Source organism: Anas acuta, chromosome 10 (genome assembly GCF_963932015.1).
Source record: "Anas acuta chromosome 10, bAnaAcu1.1, whole genome shotgun sequence".
In the NCBI taxonomy this organism is placed as follows: Eukaryota; Metazoa; Chordata; class Aves; order Anseriformes; family Anatidae; genus Anas; species Anas acuta.
Genome location: NC_088988.1, coordinates 4060324 through 4081477, shown reverse-complemented (window position 1 = coordinate 4081477; position 21154 = coordinate 4060324). Strand labels below are relative to the sequence as shown.

The following is a 21154-nucleotide window of genomic DNA, read 5'->3' as shown; positions in this document are numbered from 1 at the left end:
GAGACTGAATCAATGGAAAGCTGATAATAACATCAAGTGTCTGACCGAAAACATGAATGTGTAAACCTTAAGCCTTAAAAAGCAATGTATATCAGTTGTGTGCAGCAGTGCTGATTTTAGTAGTGTGTATATCCTGTCCACTCCACATCCTAACAGATATGCGTGGACTTGGGAGGGAATTATTACATTATTTCATGTGCCAGATTGGCATTGTAGCCAGAGAACTACATGGCTATTCAGATAGGGTTAGAATAAAGTATGTGCATGCTTATGTTCATACATAAACTAGAAACTCAAGAGGCACATAGGGATCACCTGGGAAAGAGCTGCTGCAGTGAGTTACTACAGAGATCGTCATGCCCAGCCTGCAGAGCTAAGCTATGCACTAGTGCGTAGCTAATGAATTCACCCTGGAATATGTCCAGTTTATCACACAGAACCATGAATTTTCTGACCAAAAAATGCATAGAGTGACTTGTGGCACAACATTGATGGGGATTTTAATTTATTTTTTTTAAATTGTACTCTAAGTTGACATTTTCAGCCCTGCAAAAATACAGACAGTCCACAAGCCCATAAATCTGTTCCATGAAGCTGAAAAACGGCTATTGCATAAATCCTCTATCTTCAGTAAGTTTAAAAATGCGTCTGACCTAATACCTTTCTCAACAATGTTGCCAGAAAATGTGATTTACTTCAGGTTTTATTTTTTGTTAATGATGTATTTATTCTTATCAATAATAGCATATTTCTGTTAAATTTGCTTCTTTTATTTTAACATTTTTTATTTTAAAGAATCTACCCAAAATAATTTGAGCGTGCCTGAATCTCTGCAGGAGAGCACTACAGGAGATATTTTACAGCCTACTGCACATTTAGCATATAGCCATACTTTTAGTAACAGCATTTCAACCCAAATTGAAAGGCATGCATTTTGTATGATCATATATTTAACGGGAAAAGATGTCTAACTATGCTTGGTCTGCCATTTGCAGTGTGTAAGTCAAACACTTACACACTTACACAAATATGGGGAAAATACAAGTAGACAGTCTAGGCTGTTTTTCCTTTCCTTTCTGAGTTTTTAATAGTGTCTTTTGCAGGTTGTTGTGTGCTTCTTAAATCTCTTAATAGAGAATGTTTATGAGGGATATGTACATGTCAAACCTACCAGATACAGGTAGGTTTACGATACAAACTGTGTCTTAAAAACTGTCAGTGATGGTATTGTGGAATAACAGATTTTTTTAAAGCCTTGAGGATCAGGAATCAACAGGTGTGTTTATGCACTTGATTAAGAAAGATCTGAAAGAGACTTTTAACAGGATATCAGCACTGTTGCCTTTGTCATTTCTCTTATACCATGTATATCCTCACCTGTAGGTTTTGAGAGGAATAAATGTGTAGGTTTTGGTAATATTCTGTGATGAAATACTTATGCTTCTGTTTTCTCTGTGATCTGAAATTCAAAGTTGCTTTTTAGTTTGTTACCTGTGATGGAAATTTTGTTATAGATTGTGGCCCCAGTACAGACAGGTATCTGGGCTAGCTTAAAATTTACTACTAGTAGTCCCAGTATGGTACTAGTAATGGTGTGGAGAGTTCAAGAAATGTTTGCAGAACACTCTTAAAACACATGATCTGATTTATTTTGTTTGTGTGTGTGTATTGGCCTTTGGGGATGATAATCCTTGTGGATCCCTTGCAACTCAGATATTCTATGATTTTATAATGCAGGATATTTTTTTTTTCTGTTCATTTATATTACATGGATGAAAAGGAAAATGCAAAAATTAAAGAGCTAGTTCATCTGGCTGACTTGGTAGGGCTGCATGTGCTGCTAGCCCTAGGTAGGTCTGCATGTGTTGGTGTCCTTTTCACTGGATGACGAAACAATAGTTATTCAACAAGAATCTCCATTAGCTGTTATGAGTACTTATTACCAGTTCCCACAAAAATGCCCAACTGATAATTCAAATGTCATATGTATATCTGAATTGTCTAGTAGCCAAATCTACTGTGTACAAACCATAGGCCTATTGCAAATAGCATATTGAGCTATTAATGTCATATATACATATTGATAACACATATACATTACTGGTATTTCATATATGCATAATATGTCTATAATTGAGGGAAATGCCCATTGTAGCCCCTTGGAAAGCACAAGGCCTACATGCTTTGGTACAGAGCAGTGTGTTGAAAGCAGTGTGGAATATGGGAATTAGAAAGTGCCAGGGAAGCATTGCATATTCATTTGCCAGCAGCAGTGAAGTTTGTATATGTACAGAAAACAATACTGATTAGTTTTTGTCCCTATCTCTTCTAACACAAAGACATTTACCTGTTGACATGCTTTTGTTATTTCAGGCAGTTTTATTTGAATTGCTAATAAATCATGAGAAAAAGGCTTAGCTCTGAATTATTACTCAGATATGCCTGCAGAACACCCTAAGCAATAGCAGAGTTATGCTGAAATTTTTGTGATCTCGTGCCCATAATAGTAATTACATAGTTCTGACAACACTGCCACACTAACTCATTTAAAAGGAGTTGCAAAAGAAGTCTCAAAACTATTAGGACAGACCAGTGCCAACTGCACTGGGGCTGTGTGGTTGGCATTGGCACTTGCTGGACTGCAGACTGTTGCTGACTGTTGAAAGAAATGCCAAACAGCTCACGTGCAGGCTCAGATCCAGGTGTTTCCAAATTGAACGTCAAACTACCAGCCCAAGTTCAGCACACAAAAAGGAGATGTGAAAACACACTAAACAGAAGGACCATGAATCACGTGTGAATGACCTGTATGAAATAGTGCTTAGGGGCTACAGTGAAAAATTTCAGGCAGTAGCTTTCTTTCTGGATATTAAAAGGAAAGTAAACCTGTATATTCACTTGGATCTTGAAATTATAGTTTCTTTTTCATCAACAGTTGTTTCAATATCTGAAAAAAAGGGAAAACCCACAACTCCTCCAAATAATTTCTTCCAATGGCTTTACTGACACAAACATTGAAAAAAAAAAAAAAGTGAAAATGTAGAAATGTAGTTAGAGAATATTAGATGTAATATATGTCAGAGAATTACTATTGTTTGCGTTCAGCATGGTGGGATAGCAATTAGAGACCCTGCTGTGCCAGGCTGTGAATATACATACACAACATGTAAGTTTCTCTCCCAAAGCTTATAACCTAAAACCATATAGGAGCTGGACTACCTTTGTTATCATACAGTCAAATAGCAGAAAAAATGCATGTGTCATCATAAATGAGTCTAGAGTATACTTCATCTGGAGAATCACTGTGTTGCAGTTGAGCTTCCTTTGTGCTCTTTCTGGTGCCATACACTGCCATAATTTGTGCAAGCAAAAGGTAATGTTAGCACAGGGGAAAAGATGGAACATGATGATGGGGTGCAGGTTGATCTCTAAAGCTCTACGTCATGTCATCTCTACTATAGCATATGCAGCACCACATGGTTTTAATCCAGATATGCAATGTTACGCTTACAGTTTGAGAAGTGTTTTCTATCTTTCTCTTAGAACAACAGTTTTTATATAGGTGTGTATATTTATGCTGCAGTTGCTACATTGATCTCTCCCAAATACCTGCAAATTTTTTTCCAAAGGTGGTGGACTAATGAGATGAAGTTCATATTTGCTTGATTTAAAGATTACATAATATCTGTATTTAGAGGATATTTCATTCAGAGACAAAAGGGAGTTCTCATGCTGAGCTCTTAAGCACAGAAAATATCAAGTTACCTTCCCCACTGATCATTTCACTTGAGTAGTTCATGAAGAGCTCATAGAAAAAATTCAGAGACTGTCATTATACGGTACAGTCCCAGCAGGAGCAAGAGAGATATGGTGACTTCAATATGTAACTTAATTGTAGGTGAAATGCTGTGGATTCAGAAATTTGGATAATGTGAATGCTTTTCATTCAAAATACAAATGTGCCTATACTTTTTAGGGGAAATATTGGGTGTATTCAACTCTGTTTTTTTTCCTTATGTCAGCAGGACCAGGATCCATAAAAGTTGCAAATATGATTTGGAAATCTAATGTCTGAATAAGCTTTGTTACATTTCTGATTTCTGATACAGACTCCCTCCAATACGATTGAACAGATTGAAGCGCTATGAAAATGGTTACTATCAATATTTTGACACTTTAAGTTTCACCCAGGACCAGTCAGCATACACACGCATACATGCGTACATGTGTGTATGCAGAGGAGAGAATTAATTTTGAATCATCTGGGTTTAATTCTGTTTTAAATATAGTTTAAAAAAGCAACTATACAATTTGCAAATGACAGTAACTATTTCCCTGCATCTTTAGAAAACTGTTCAAATTATTCTTTTCTGTTCTGCATCTCAGTACTTTTGATGTCTCTCATTGTCCTTTAGCAATCAGCTACAGATGTTATCCTTTTAAAAGCTCTTCAAGGCAGAATTACATCCTTACCATTTTACCACTATGAATTGGGTGTGTAGCTTGAATTAAATGACTTCCCAGATTCCATCGTGACAGCACCAGGACTTGGGAGAACAAATCTCCAGGTCCTAATCATGCTATAACAGTCTTGCCCAGTAGTCTACTACAGTGGCATCTTAATGCCTGCAGTCAGCAGTACAAAGCCTAACTGCAGGTTCAGGTAGATATTTCATGCGGCCAGTACTGCTGTACCACTTCTGTTCTGTTGCATCTTGTTGGTTAGAGAGTCTCTGTGGAAGGCGACTTGAGCAATATCCAGATGCACAAGGCTGGAGAACCTCCACCCCAACGAGCCTTTCCAGATCGCTCACCTTAACTCCTGTCAATGCTGCACAACAAGCTGGCACAGATGTGTCATTCAGCACAGATTTGGCACTGATTTTTTCTGTTGTGGTGATACTCAGTATGTTCAAAATGCTTCATTTTGCCTTCCTTCTCTTTCTGTTAAAACATAGGAGCCAAGACCCCTTGACTCCACATGGGAAAAGTCTGGCAACTACCAAGCTCTGGAAGTCAAAAGCAGCATCTGGCTCTGTGCCTAGTTGCCTGGCTGCTCTCCTTTGACCCCCTGAGCTATTTGATTGTTGGCTGTGAAATTGTTTTTTTGTCTAGTGCAAGGTTGTGACTCTGATTAGATTTCCATGTCCATATTATCAACACTGTTCTGTGAAGAGTCTTCTGTGCTAATCAAGCTGCCAGCCACAACCACCATGCACGTCTGCTAGCAACCCCAGGAGGTGTTCTCCGAATGATTTACCTGTATTACAGGAAGGAGATGATGACATTTAAACATTTTAAATTATTTCCATATATATGCTATTTTATTTTAGTTCTGCACTGAATAGGCAAAGTGCATATTTTGATTTGTATTTTGTTGTTCTGCAGCTATAGCCTCTCTGCATCTGTTTGTAGGTCTGTATCTGAAATGTATACCTAATGTTTTGCAGTAGATGATCCCAGTCTAAGGGAATTGTTGTGTTTTTTTTTCTGCTTCTTTTGCAATACTTGCCTTACATATAATGCCAGGGCATGAACATAGTGCAAGGAGATGACAAACAAAATAGGCTTGACAAACAACAACACTTACTCGTGTCCTGGTGTTCACATAAAACCTTGGGGACTGTCACGTGTTGACATGTTTTAAAACTAAACAACAAAACACAGAAACCTCACAAAGCAGCACTAAATTTCACTAGTGCAATGTAAAGTCCAGAATAAGCAGTAATTGGCACTCCAGAGAACACAGTCCTGTATACATCCATACAGACTTATCAACGTGCTTATGATTTTCAAAAACTGAGTGGGTGCAAGTAGGCACAAACATTTATGTTTAACCACCTAAAAAATGGTCTGTTTTTCAATACTGCCATACAAATAGGTCTCACTACAGTTAAACGTAAAAAGTGAAGCTCTGTATTCTATATCTGTGTTTTTTGTTTTTTGTTTTTTTTTTTTTTTTTTAATAGTGCTTTTCTTAATGAGTCTATTCTAAATCTTTTTCTAGCAGAGTACTCAAAAAAAAAAAAAAGAATAATCATCTGTACTACAATATACTTACAATAAGTAAAAAATGTGGTAGGAAAGACAAAGTACTACTTTCACAATATCCTGTGCCAAATCACAGGTTATACAATTCAGTTTTTTATTTGCACAGCCATCAGTGCTTTGTAAAGCAATCAGGGAAGATAATACAATCCATTTTAAATTCTCATTACTTTAAAAGTGTTGAATCTTCTTAAATTGTTTCAGGGTTAATTGAGAATTCGCAGTTTTACAATAGACTACGAATTGTTTAGGCTGCCCTGATTCCATACTTTTGTGCATACCTTTGTTGCAAAGTTATAAAAACAACAATAAAAAAGAAACAAAGAAGTGAAATGAAATAATGATCTGCATTGTTACTATTCTAGCAATTTGTTTTTACAGAAGATAAAGCTCCTGGATTGATTAATATTTACATAGTTAAGTGGAAGAACATGTTGGGTTGATGGAAAGTCTTAGTGTTTGGTTCTTTTTCATATAACGTCTATGGGGACAATTTCTGCTCCTGGGGAAGACAGTGGAGAAACTCTGAGTGACTTCTGTGGGAGCATAAGCAAGCCAACTGTTTTTAGTGTTTGTCTCTTTTTCTCATGAACTCCAAAAGGTTTGTTACAGTTTGTTACGCGAATTTAGTAACTCACCACCACTTATTTTTACCTTTTCAGAGCACACAAGAGACCAAATCAAGCTTCTGAAATAGGAATTCAATGAGACCATGTCTTTGTTGGCCTGCAAATTTTCCTTTCTTCTACCTATTGCCATTTTATTTCATTTTACCTACTTTATTTTTCCCCTTCTAACAATCTGTTAGTTTTGATTATTCTCTCGAGAGATATTTGCACTGATAAATTATTTTTCACAGCATTATCACATAGGACGCCTTTCACATGAAAGGTATTGGCTTGGCACCTACTCATTAAATACTAACAGGTTTCATGTCAATTATTTACTATTTAAAATATCCGTAGAAGATTTTATGGCTGTTCATGACCTGTAACAATTCACTACAAAAAAGGTTAAAAGGTTATTATAGTAAGTATTGACTATATGATTGGAGGTTTTGTTTAAAATAATAAAAATTTAATTGGAGAGGGAATTGGTGCCAGTTCATTCATCTCTGTGTTGTTATATGACTTAATATCTTTAACTCAGTATAGAATCAGAACATTCCTACGTTTATTACTTCAGTCTAATAGGCAGTTCTTAGTGCATAAAGTTCACAATCTAAGTATTTCCAGTAGTGGGGTCTAAATATTTGTGCTGATGACTGCAAACAAAGCACAGCAGTGAATTATGTTACAGGATCTGGGCAGACAGCATTTTCAAATCCTTGTTTGAATAACACACATGTGGTTGAATTGTTCCAAGACTCTGAGCATCTAAATGAAACCATTAGAAGCAGGTAACTTTGGATTACAAACTGCAAATCAAACGTGTACAAATTAGGGGTCTGCATGTAACCAGCTCTTGCGTTAGATCTAATGAATCAAAACTCTCTTTTTGATACTGTACACCACCATTTATAGCATCTTCAGTACCGCCCGAGATAAAAATTTTAATAGAAAAATGAAAAACACTCAGGCAATAAAAAATAAAACTGGTTGTCCAAACAGAATTTTGAGTCTGGAAAAATACTGTGAGAGAATTTATAAAGTCTGTAAATACCCCTGTTGTTGCAGAAGTCCATTGAAAGTGGTTAGGTACTCTACGTATCACTCCAAAGATTGTTAGTAGGAAACAGGTCATATGTAATGTTTCAAATATTGATTTCTGTACGAAGCTTTGGGGCATCTGTACCCAAAAACATTGACTCAAACTTTTCTACCTTTCTCTTTCAAATGAGCCTAACAGTAATGATCCACCTCAAAGGAAGGCACAAGGTTTAAGTTGTATTTTTTAAGCCTTAAGAGATCTACCTCATAAAAGCCAGTGAGTGCAAAGACATATTCTTTTGTAGTAATGTAATTAGTCTATATCTAGATATATAATTTGTTAATGACTTTTATCTTTTTATATAGGTACTCAGTTTATAAGGATCCAGCAGGCTGGCTAGAAATTAACCCTACCAATGGTACCATTGGCACCACTGCTATCCTGGATCGGGAATCACCTTACGTTCAGGACAACATATACACTGCTCTCTTTCTGGCAATAGACAGTGGTGAGTAACTATTATGGATTGTATTCATTAAAGTATATGACTTTTTTTTTTTTTTTTTTTTCCCTGTTTGAAAGCTCATCTTCAAAATGTGCACATTAACAGTAAGCATATGATTCAGCACTTTGGTAAGCAGACACCTAACGGTATCAGAGGTCATTGTGGCAAAACAGAAAAAAAAACTTTAAATTTAGAACCACTTTAAGGCTATGTCTCACACATATATTCCTATGCTGAGATCTCAATATGAGATGGAAATGAGATGGAAATAGTATATGAACATTCTTGGAAAGTTATAAATAATCTTTTTCAGAGTTAATTTCTTCACAATATTTGCATAGTTAGTAAGCCTCGGGCACCTAAATACCAATAACAACCCATCCCTGATATGCTGAATTCTATTCTATGCAATGACAGTGGCAATAAAAACATAAGTAAAAGCCCTTGTTAAAATGCAGTATTTTTTACATATTACATGGATTAAAGTTCCTTCTGTCAAATATAATCAAAATTAAAGTATCTAGTGAAAACTCAGAAAGAGACTTCAGTGGCACAGAAAGAAAGAGAAAATCCTGAGCATTTCTGCAAATCTCTAGAGCTGACGGCACAAAATAAATAAAAGATTTGTCTGCAATATAACAGCTAATATGTTAACACTTTTTCACAGCTGCAGCTGGTTTAGTCCTGGTGATGAATTGTAAAATGTTCTTTTTAGGAGGGCAATTCTATATTTTTGTAACCACATGACTCAGGGAACATTTGCAGGGCCTGACAGGAAAAAGGAAGTATTATCTTCAATATAAAAGAAAAAAAATCTGCTGACACGATGATTTACTTATCTATTCATATACATATTTGTCTTAAGAAATTTTCATAGAAAAATGTAGCTCTAAACTTATTTCTGTTTTTACTTGCTATTGAATAAAAATCTTTTAAATGCATCTATAAAATGGGGTACACTGGGAAATGTCTTAGGATAAGTGTAAAAAGTCAGGATAATATTTTTTTGGCATTATCAGAAGGACAAATTTGCATCCTGTTTAAAAGTGGAGTCAAATATCCCCAAGAGAAAATGTGGAACAGAAAGTTGAATATTTCTTACTGTGGAAATTGGTCTGAATGAAAACAGATTTTCATAATTTTTCGGGTAGAACTTTATCGTGCTCTCAGGGCAGTAACACTCGTTCATCCATTCCAAGCCAGGAGCCTTACTGCTAGGTGACCCCTTAAATCCCAGAACGCTTCCCTGGAAACATTCAAATTCTGGAAAAACAAGAGGAGGGAAAGGTGTCTGTGCACTGAACAGCAGAACAAGGGAAGGTATTTAACATGGGTTAGAAAGGAAGGAACCCTCTTCCATTGAGATACTGGGTCAGCATCTAATTCTATCATCTGTTGTGTTTATTTGTAATTTGGTCATCCTGTTAGCACAGGAGCTGATCTACTCGAACATTATTGACTTCTTTGAATGAAGTAATTAGAAACCACAAGTGTGCATTTAGTAGTGGGATGCTAAGGTGTTAATAATGATCATTCAGAGTATTGTACTACTTCACTGTATGTAGCTCAGACATATGTGGAAATAGCATTAAATAGCAGTGCTTAAATAGGTGGTATTAACCTTGTGGTCTGTATCAGCCCTGGATTAATTAACAAAGAACACATTAAACTTAGAAGCAGGTTGGTAACTGGAAAAATTACTGTTGATTTGTCTAACTATGTAATAATGATATCTGGGGGAGCTGGTAGGAGCAAGAGCTGCTCTGGAGCTCCAGCCTCAATGGGCAAAGCCAGAGGAAGATGCTTGCACATCTTCCCAAGTTCAGTTTCTGACAGTACTGCCAGGAGTTTCAGCAGTGTTAATGTCAATTGATAGTATAAGGGATTGCAGACATGATGCTTACTGTGGAAACGTCTGTGAGTTGCGTGCTAATTTTCACAGAATCATAGAATATCCTGAGTTGGAAGGGACCTTTAAGGATCATCAAGTCCAACTCTTGACACTGCACAGGTCTACCCAAAAGTTCAGACCATGTGACTAAGTGCACAGTCCAATCTCTTCTTAAATTCAGGCTCGGTGCAGTGACCACTTCCCTGGGGAGCCTGTTCCAGTGTGCAACCACTCTCTCTGTGAAGAACCCCCTCCTGATGTCAAGCCTAAACTTCCCCTGCCTCAGCTTAACCCCGTTCCCGCGGGTCCTGTCGCTGGTGTTAATGGAGAAAAGGTCTCCTGCCTCTCGAATTTTTAACAATATTTGTATTCATAGCATATAGAGTATATATAATTACAGAAGGGATCCGGTTGTCCCATCATATTTCATTTTTTATGAAATAAAAAAATGTTTTTAACATTTTTTGTCACATACGGTCACTGTTTTTAATGTGACCATACCATTTGGGTGCTATTTTAGTTGAAGAAATGAGACAGCTGAAAACAAAATTTACAGTGATACTTTTTTCATACTATTTCACTGATGTCAACAGAGAATCTGTCACTGGATTCATCAGACACTAGCTTCTGGTTATTACACTTCAGTGCAGGGGACAAGTGCTGGGGCATTTTTCTTATTTGTAAAATGTTGAAGATTTCTGTCAGAAGTAAAACCTGGAGCTTCATGGTTGGTAGTTCTTTATATAAATCCATATATCTTTTTTTCAGTAAATCACAAAAGTATTCTTTACTGTCATTCAACTCTAAATGGAGTCATTTTACTGCAGTAAGTAATACGGTTGTTTACAAAATTATTTTTGAACTTGATGCTATTTTTCAGCATTGTCTAATTAACTGAAATGTAGCTAAGTAAGTATGAACTACATTACTTCTGCTCTAAACATCTAAAGGTTCCTGTACATTCCCAAACACAAGTGAAACAATGTGTAATAGCAAGTTTGATGGACACGGTATTAATTTTATAGATAATAAAGTTTGACCTTTTATTGAGGGAAATTTTATGTTAAAAAGGACTTTTTGGAATGAATATCCTAATTTTCTCTGTACTTTTGATTTCAGTAAAGGTCAAGGTAGTGTCTTTAGAATTTGAAAACTCTTTATTAAATACTTGTGTGGACATAGAGTCTCTGGTCTATTAAAGAAGAATTTAAATAATGGTAGGAAATATCATGAAGCAGAGTTAATACATTGAAGTGTCATGAACTGTGTTTAATCTGAGAATGAGCTCATAATGGGACAAAGTCATATTTATGCAAACTTAGAAAACATCAGAGGTTTCTTTCAATTAACGAAAGTGCCAACAATAGAGATCATTTTATTTCTTGAATTCATTATTCTAATCAGTAAAAACAATGCAATATCACCACAATACAGTGCAATTACTGGGAGTGTGTTTGTAAAACTCATATAGATTAAATAAAGGCAAGAAGTCATTTCAATTTGAGAAATCTGCTTGCATCAGACCTTCCAGGAGATCTGCTGTGTAACCATGTTGTAAGGTCATCCTACATATGGCAGCACATTATGGAGTATATGGACGACTCATAAAGCAGAATACCTGTATGTCTCTATGTTTTTCTCATAAGGTCAGTCATGCTAAAAGACTCTGCAGGAAGGGTCCATTTTTCACCTACATTCTGAGAGTTTACGTTAGAATTTAGAAAACATAAGGGAGGAGAAAAACATTAGTATTATGGAGGGGAAGCTAAAAAATAATCTGGAAGATGTATGAAATCTAGAAGAAAAAAAAAAGCTAACTATGGTTTCTCCTTTTCTTTAAGAGGGAGGAAGGAATAACGATATATATTCAAACAGTCTTAAGTTAATGAACAATGTTATTGTAGTGAGGCACAATATCCTAGTTAATGTTCCCATTGTATAGTCTTTTCCATCTCTTTAGAAGAAAAACCTTGGTTACCTTTGTTTGCATAATACATGGAAAAAACACCTATGCCGTTCAGGTATGTAAGCTGCTGGTGAAAAATGCTGAAAAACTAATGCCCAGTCTTGCTGACTTGGCTTAAATACAGTTCTCTACTTCCCTCTTCTGATGCCACCTGGGCAGGGCACAAGTAAGTTAGCAGTGTTCTTCCACTGAGACAGAAACTCTCATCTATTGCCAGTGAGCCAGCTTCTGCCAGGTTCACGTTTTTAATAGATACAGTTTTCGATATACTAAATCGCAGTAAGCAGAGTTTCTTACAGCAATAACCCAGGAGTGAAAACCACCTTTTTCTTTTCTGAAAGTGTTTTGCTCCCTGTGTTGCATCACCATCCCCAGCTTTTGACATCATAAGTGTTTGCATGGCAGCCATCCCTAGTATAGGCAGGATGTCCAACAGGAGGGTTGAGCTGCAGGAAATCAGCTTCAGGAGCAGTAATCTCTATTTCATGGACTATACATGAAACAATAAGTTATAAGAAGCCATAAGAAGTTATATCTAGATTGGAGTGATTTCAGTGTTTGCCTCGAGTTGCACTGGTCATTATTTATTTATTGATTTATATTTAAAAAGGGAATTTTGGTTCCATGACTGTAGCCAGTTTGCCATTCTAAGGAAAATGAGGAAGGATTCAGAGTCTAATTTTCACTTTTTTCCTTTTTTCTGGGTACCACGTGAACTACTTTCAGTCATTCATTGTGCTCTTCTTGATACTCCTAATTGTTAAAAGGAAAAATTTTCATTCTGTAGTACAGGTAATGAACAGAAACAGACAACAGCTAGAAAAAAATGGAGTAACAAAGATGTGTAACAATTTGGAAACAGAATTTTTCCTTACATGTATCTAACCTGTCTTCTTGCTTCATATGTACGTAATTAAATTACCACAGATTGATTCCACCTAAAACATGCTATTTTTGAAGAAATCAGGCAATTAGTTGCCATGGCTACCCAATTAAGCCAGTTTTATACTCCTTATCTTAATTGCTGTATTAATTGAGAAGAGAAAATAAACTGAATACTCATCCTTTTCTTGCCATTTTAAATTTCAATAAAATATGAATCACACACAAAATATTGTTTTAATTTGTCATCATGGACTCATGATTAGAAAAAGAAATTAGAATGCTGAAAACAGTATTTAAGACGGATGGCATATGTCAGTAGCAATTCAATATGCTGAAAGAGCTGTGCTCTTTTGAAATGTAATTACTCAAAAATAGGATCTGCATATATTATCTGAATGAATGAAGGATTGCAACTTTTAGCAATTATTTATTTTATAAATCAAAAAAATCAATATACCAATGCATATTTTTAAAATAGGAAATTTCAGCTCATGGGAAATTTGGGACCTCTTTTATAGAAAGTGTCAGCATGTGGCATTTATGTCAGATTCTGAGCAGCACATCCATATCTTAGTATCTTCCCACTGTTGGTTCCATTTACTTTAGTTGAACCATTAATGGAGTTCAGCTTGAACACGAAAAGTATTGGAATATGCCTTCCTGAATGGGATTTATGCCTGCACAGAGAGTACCTGCTGCCAAATCACCAAGCATGTACACGTTTTCTGATTAGAAAAACAGCATATGGAGGAAAAAGAGAATGATGAGGGAGGAGACTCAGAAATTTCAGTTAAATTTTCATAGCAATATTGTTATAAAGCATGAACCATTATTTCTCACAGTCTATATCTGAAATATAATCACTTAAAGAGAGCATGTTACATAGTCTAACCACATACTGCACAGTCTGAATGCATAGCTCCCTCCAAACACTTTGGAAATTTCTACAATGTTCCTTTCATTCTTTGTTCTCTTCTTTTCTTGCCCTATTGAATACAACAAAACAGCTTCTCCTTCCCGTATACATGAAGATGAAAATAGAGAAATTGGTGGAAAAAAACACATCCAAGGAGAGATCGTAGGCAGTTCTACAATTTATAGTTAGTTACATGGGAGTAAAATGAAGGAAATTCTGTAGACATCATTATAGTTGTTCCAAATTGACCTTGATATGACTATGATTCAAATATGGTTTATAGAAGTTTAAAGAGAGAAAGCTTTATTCATGATGGGTCAGAGGAAAGGTAATTGTGCCAGAAATTAGAAAACTCATATTCTCAAAGGCTTTTTTTCTGCTCAAATATGAAGAAAAATTATTCTTACTGTAATTGCTCAAACAGTTAGTTCTACCTTCTCATTCTGTATCCATTTAACTGTTAGCCAGCTAAGAAGTAGCATCTGGAAAAAATACAAAAATAAAAAAAAATTAGTCTTTGTGGGTTAAATAAATGATAGTGCAAGATTAAAAAACACTGCTAAATGATAAACCATAAATAGCAAAACTGAAAATAAATAATTTCCATTCTATCAGTTTGAGAGAAAATCTGTATGGCAATGGATACCCTACAGATTTGGCAGAGGACAAACCACTTGCTCTAGGAATTAAATGGCCTTGTAATTTCTGCATCATGACATAGAAGGACATAAATAATATGTATTAATTTGATGGTTCTGGAAGCTTAATTCAGTAAGAAGAAAATAGTGCAGAAATCTTTTTACCATTCATAATGAGCATGTAGAAAGGGACAGTTCATGCTCTATTCTTCCTAAAATACTGTTCTAGCTTCTAGCAGTACTATGGCTTAGATCTACATATATGTAGCCACTGGATTCTTTAAAGCAGTTGATTTTTCTTCTTTGGAAATTTGATAAATACCACCAGAATCCCTGATCTCCAATGCTCTTCAAAAAGAAGGTATATTAATTTGAATTAAATTCCTTTTTTTCCTAATCATTCTTAATTAAACATTGTTCTGTAAAAGCAGTTCTATAAATATTGTTTTGCTGTAAAGACCAAGATATAAAACATTAATGTTTTATAAACAGAATAATTTATACATTTAGCTTTTGATGCCATTAGGTGAACTTTCCAAGCTTAAGTAAAAACATGTATTCTTATGCCTTAACTCTTTATGTTTTGTGTCTTGGGATTTTGGTAGTTGATTATCAATCCTTTGTTTCTTAACCGCACCACAAAACAAATTGTATTATGTACAAGTATAAACTGACTTTCATCTGATTTAGCAAAGGCTACCTTTCACACAGCATGTGGAAAATTATTTTTGCATTTGATAATACTTGTTTATTCCTTGTGCAACTTGTTCTGCTTTAGATCAAATCAAGTTTAGTGTCAAACGAGAAAAAAAGTCAAGCTCAAAGAGAAAATATTTCTTGAAGATTTTCATGTTGGTTTTCACAAATGAAATTCAGTTTAGCTGAAAAAATGTTATATCCAATTTGTTTAGCTAATAATATCCTTTAAATCTACAAATTAAAAAATATATATATTTTAAAAACACAATTCTAGAAGATATATATCTCGGTTATTCCAAAGAGGGACTTTGGAATTAAAAAAACAAAATAAAATTCAGAACTCAAAGCTTAATGAAGGATGGATAATATAGGTTTAATTATTTGATTTTAGAGGCCTGCTAACTGAAGAATATCATTTTAAGTAGCAGTGTTCAAGTAATTGTTTTACCTGGATACATACTTAAGAACATTTTCAAGAATAATCTAAATTCACCGTAATTTCAGATGTCCCGAACTGTTCATTTTCTAAATTCTGAGTATGTTTTTGAATGCTTGTATAACGTATTCAGGGTCATTTAGGCTAATGTTGGCACTTGAAAATAGGAAAACTGGAAGAAAAGGACTAAATCTTTCATTATTTTGTTCGTGTGTGTGTTTGTTTATGTTGCATTTAAACAACATTTCCATCTTGCAAATATTCTACCATTTTAGAACAATCATTCTAGCTGGCTCCTGTAAGTACATGCCGACAATTCAGTGTAAATGGATGTCTATGCTTAACCACTGCACGCCCAGCCCTACTCCTAGAAGTGAATGTAGGGTCTAAACATGAAAACTGTTCCAACGGTGAAGTGCCTAATTAGTTTTTCCCAGTGTTATTTTTGTTGTTATTGCTCGGTTAATGGAGGAAAACACCATTGCATGTGAAAATGTCAGGCTGGCATGGCCCACATGCTGGTACAGCCAGTGGTATGTTTCCCAGGGCTTCCTTAGCATTGAGTGAAACAAATGTGTGAACTCAAAATGCTCTCATGAAAGTCACGTATTGAGTTAACATCGTATAAAACCAACTTTCATATAAATGATTTGATGCTACATAGCTATTAACATCTTCACTGACTACTTTAAAGCTTCTGTAGCTATGTCTACACAAAGTGTGGTGAGACATTTGGACATGATTGCGGACTTACTCATGCAGCATGGAACCATCTATCAAACTTTTATGATACGAACTGTAGGATAGAAATTCAGGTGCAATTAAATAGGATGCAGGCAATCCTCAGTCACATGACATTTCCTTTGGATACCCCCAAAAATTAAGCCCTTGACTTTCCCTGACTTCTAAAGATGTTCGGTTTCTTACTGTGCTAGGCATATTTGAAAGTCTCACTTCCTGCGTGGTGTTTGCCAACTCTGTATTTCTGTTGTCATGTCAAGTAAATGAAAATAGTTGTTGTTGGAAGATACGCTGATGAGGAATATCTTAATTCAGTTTCAAAACAGTCCAAATATCATCTTTAATTTTCAGGAAACATAGTTCAGCCATATTAGAAATCTGTATACAACAACATCACATCTCTGTAAGAAAATTAGAAAGGGGAACATGAAAAGTCTCTTCATGTCCATAAAAATGTTATGCTCAGATTAAATGCATCATCAGCCATTCAACCATATGATTGCTTGTTAGACATGCCATTTTATGCAAGTCTAGTTCAGAGAAATGTCATCTTAGTCCATGGCCATCGCTGTCCATAATTGGTATCTTTTAAGAATCTAACTACCTGATTCGCAGCCTCATTTGAGTAGTTAGATGTCTAAATGCCATCATTGTTCCTATGGGAACTTTCTGGACCAAAGCTGAACGCTAGTTTTCAAATTTCTTGGCCAGGTTTTTCTATAGAGGGCTCATATCTCAAGACATTATACTAATAATTCTGATATGATTCTGCCTAGCTTTTCATTAAAATACAACTAAATAAAAGTATACACATTATATTTTTCTATAATATTTCTTTTGATACTGTTCTTTAAAGTAAAGGTAGCAACACAGTCATTTATGCTGATAGCACTAAAATTAAATTTAACATCTAGATCTTCTAGTAACAGTTCTTTCCATTACAGATTCTGATCCACAGACAATAGGTCCCATCATATTCTAAGGTGGTATCTAACTCATGAAATAGAACTACTTTTTTTAGTCTATTTTTTGCTCATTGCATCTTACAACAGCAGTAGCTATTGCTGAACTGAAGACTGGTATCAGAAGCTTTTTATGTGGTCTAATGCTAGGATATGAAGACATTAACAGTCCTAATGCAATTCAGATAATGTATCATAGATTTCCAATTGCAGCATGATCTAAGACAAATCTGTACATTTTTAGTGTTCCCAACCACAATTTCAGTCTCACAGACCGTAACTAACTTGGAAGACCTTACCTGCATTACTGTCTCATTGAAGATTACTCATTAAGGTTCTCAGTTTTGACCTAGATTATTAAAATCAGGATTCAATACCAAGCTCTGATTTTCTTTCAGTATCCAAACTAGCCATCCTTCAGTCTGTTTAGCAGCTTTTACATATGTGAGTAATGAGTAACACGATGAGATTTCATTCATATGCTATAGTGTGTTCACTGCTATGCCACTTGTGGGAGCCTTAGGAGGAATGTGAAATTTTCTCTGTCCCAAATGATTCTAAGTGCCTGCAGGTTCAAAGAATTCAGCCTCAGTAGGAATAGCCAGTTCAGTGGCAAACATGGGAGCTGAGCTCTTTTGTAAAGGTGCTTCCAAGGGTTATCAGACTGAGCCCTTGGTTTGAGCCTTAATTATCCTTTCAGCTAAAGTTTTACAATAAAAATTAGAAGTTTTATTTCAGAATTTAAATATGCTAAGGAACTCTTTCATTTCAAAACTAGAGCTGTCTAGAGATCATGGGATTTTTGAGTGTTTCTTATTTCAAAGGCATATTACTGTCAAATTTATAAAAGTCATATATTCCCAATGGATATGTTGTGACCATTTTTCCTTGATTCATTTTTTGTTGCATTTTTTATGACATGCATGTTAACAAGCATCAGTTTATGACCTTGACATTAGCTTATTTTTTCTTTTGGAAGACTTTATAAATCACTGAAAGATTTTGTTTGAATCATTAGAAATAAAACAACCAGAGAATAAGTCATTGAAATGGACAGAAGCAATTTCCTTTCTCCTTATTTGTGCGTGATAGTTGACTGGCCCATAAGCCATATAAAGATAGTGAAACATTAACATAGCAGAAAAAAATGCAGCCATATCTGCATTTGACAAAATAACAGTACATTCATAATGCTGTTGGCTTCTTAATTTCAAAAGGCAGATTTTAATATTACTGACTTCAGAGAAAGATAAGAAGGGCAGTGCATATGACATTATCAGTCCAGTGTGGAAATAATGCATTCAAAATTAAAGACAGCAGTTTAATTAAGTGCATGAAAGGCTGGCTTTTATGATCATATTTCAAATACTCGAATGTCTTTTCATCCATTCTGCTGTATGACTTTACTTAATAATATATCAAGAACAAAAAATGTATTGGAGTCTTTCTGCAAATTCAATTAGTCCAATAAAAAGTGAAAAATAATTTCTTTTTCATTAAAAAGAACTCAACCCTAAACCTCCTGATGACAAAGTGAGAGATGGGGGGGAGCTAAGGAACTATGAAAATTCTGTCTTTGTTATGCATTTATGTGTGCATGAAACAGATGAAGTGTCACCATTAGTAACATTTGTTATTTGAAAGGACTAATTGCATTCTGTTACAGTTAGGAGTTTATCAGATCCAGACCACAGAGTATTTACTACTCCCTTGCTATGCACTCACAGTGCAGCAGTAATTCCATAGTTTGGTGGGCTGCTAAAGTGTACCTCTTTCAATGATAAACTCAAAACCACTGTCACACATTGCAGTACTGCCTTACAGGTTAAGAACAATCTCTTGAATCCTTTCTACCTGCTGAGGGGTTTATAGGTAAGGGAAGTGCAGAGATTACAGATCTTGAATAGTAAACCAGTGAAATGAGCAACACAAACAACTCTTCAGTAAGTTTAGCATTTAAAGTGGGAAATTAGCAAATATGGTATATAATGAAGGAAAAAATGTCCTTTTGGAAAACTTTTAGATCAATCCAAATGGGATAGCAAAGAGATCTGTAATACAATTTTGATATTTAGACCAAAATCAGTAGGTTACTGGCTCAACCATGGCACACATCTGTAGTGACTGAAAGTTATTACCACTTGTCAGCTCCTCTCTGACCTCTGTGAAATGAGGTGCTTGGATCAGTCTGGCTCCCAGTGGGCAGATGTCTCCATTACAAACACTTCCAGTGCCACGGCTGGTGTGTCAGTCACAGCCTCAGTGTAAAGGCTTGTCCTGGTACCATGGTGAATAAACACCATCCTCACCTCTGAAACTGGATCTTTCAGGTCAAGGCTGAGACAGGCTGGCAAATAATTCAAGAAAGCTTGAAACTCCACTGCTAGCACAGGATGTCTCTGGGAAAATAAAAGATCTAATTTTCTAGAGTTGCAGGCTGACAGGTTTTACTTCACAACATAAGTAAACGTTGGGCCTAAGGGCTGTTGAGGAATGATCTGCTCCTGGTCTGTTTATGGGTCCCAACCATACAAATTGATTCTCTTCTGCTGTCATTTTTCCTCCTATTTGTCTTGTTATTGGTTCTTTTAATACCACACTGTCTATATAGGGGATGTTTCCCACTATCATTCTCTCAGTATGTGTCCATGAACAGCTTCTGTTCCAGATACCTATTCATGTCCTAATCTCATTTTGACTTCAAAATATTATTCTCCCAGAGGTTTCCTTAGAATAATTGTACATACTGTAGAGAAACAGACAGGGTGCATTTTGAAAATATAGCAACAATTTACAATAGTGACTCTTCAATATCTTGAAGCAGTAGTTTTCATGTAAAAGAAGGAAGACATATAAAAATTATTTTCCTTGGCAAGCATGCCAAGAGAATAAGAGAAATGTTTATGAAGTATGATTTAATAAACACTTGTGTTCTTTCTTTGCTTAGGTAACCCTCCTGCTACAGGTACAGGAACTTTACACATCACCTTGGAGGATGTCAATGACAATGTCCCATCCCTTTATCCAACACTGGCAAAAGTCTGTGATGACGCAAAAGATCTCAGAGTAGTGGTACTAGGAGCATCAGACAAAGACCTTCATCCCAACACAGATCCATTTAAATTTGAACTGAGTAAGCAATCCGGCCCAGAAAAATTGTGGAGAATCAGCAAGATTAACAGTAAGTTTATTTATTTATGTATGTATTTATTTATTTATTTTTCTTATGCATTCAGTCTTCTTGCCTCTAACTCACAGTATAATCACCTTGAGGTTGTTCATTATGTGAATTCAACAGCAGCAGTGCATGGAAGTCCTGCAGGATGAATCCATTACTGCTGCTGTCCAGTGTTTTTTTCTAGGACCAGCTGCCTGGTGGGAAATACTAATAGTTTGTCTGCATTTTGTCTTACACAAGATTTTTTCTCCTCTTCTTAATACATCGTCCAAACTTTTCTCTTTTAGTATTGCTTTATAGAATGTCTACTGATGACTTATAATTTTGTAAAGGTTACCATATTTTTTTTTCCATGGAATTTGATTGCAAGGGATGCACAAAGCTTTGCTATAGGACAACATGGATCTTTTGCATGGGATTTAGCAGTACACCTGAAAAACTCCATGATTTCATGTATTTGAACTTTAGAATTCACAAATACAATACCCAAATGTACTGGATATATATACTATCATCAGTAAGAGCATTTTTGAATTGTGGGGACCAGAACTGGACACAGTACACCATGAGTGGCCTGACACTGAGTTGGATGATCACATCCCTATCCCTGCTAGTGATGTGCCTACACATGCAGCCAAG

The 21154-nt window shown here is 35.6% G+C and overlaps 1 protein-coding gene and 1 long non-coding RNA gene across 5 annotated transcripts in view; one reads left to right on the top strand and one right to left on the bottom strand.

The window, feature by feature from the left end:
• The window catches only part of CDH13 (cadherin 13), a 479864-nt gene that overhangs the window by 436053 nt on the left and 22657 nt on the right, over positions 1 to 21154 (top strand). For all 3 annotated transcript variants that reach the window (XM_068693026.1, XM_068693027.1, XM_068693025.1), the window contains 2 exons: positions 8064 to 8206; positions 20285 to 20518. In XM_068693026.1, the coding sequence (XP_068549127.1) occupies positions 8064 to 8206; positions 20285 to 20518 (377 nt within the window). The remainder of the gene's footprint in view (positions 1 to 8063; positions 8207 to 20284; positions 20519 to 21154) is intronic.
• LOC137861673 (uncharacterized) overlaps positions 1 to 21154 on the bottom strand; it is a 48130-nt gene that overhangs the window by 11810 nt on the left and 15166 nt on the right. The window contains exons 3-4 of one of the 2 annotated variants that reach the window (XR_011099779.1): positions 14269 to 14343; positions 8152 to 9466 (exon numbers count right to left, since the gene is read on the bottom strand). This is a non-coding gene — a long non-coding RNA (uncharacterized lncRNA). Of the gene's footprint in view, positions 1 to 8151; positions 9467 to 14268; positions 14344 to 21154 lie in introns of those variants that run through there. The other variant, XR_011099778.1, reaches the window with a different exon arrangement.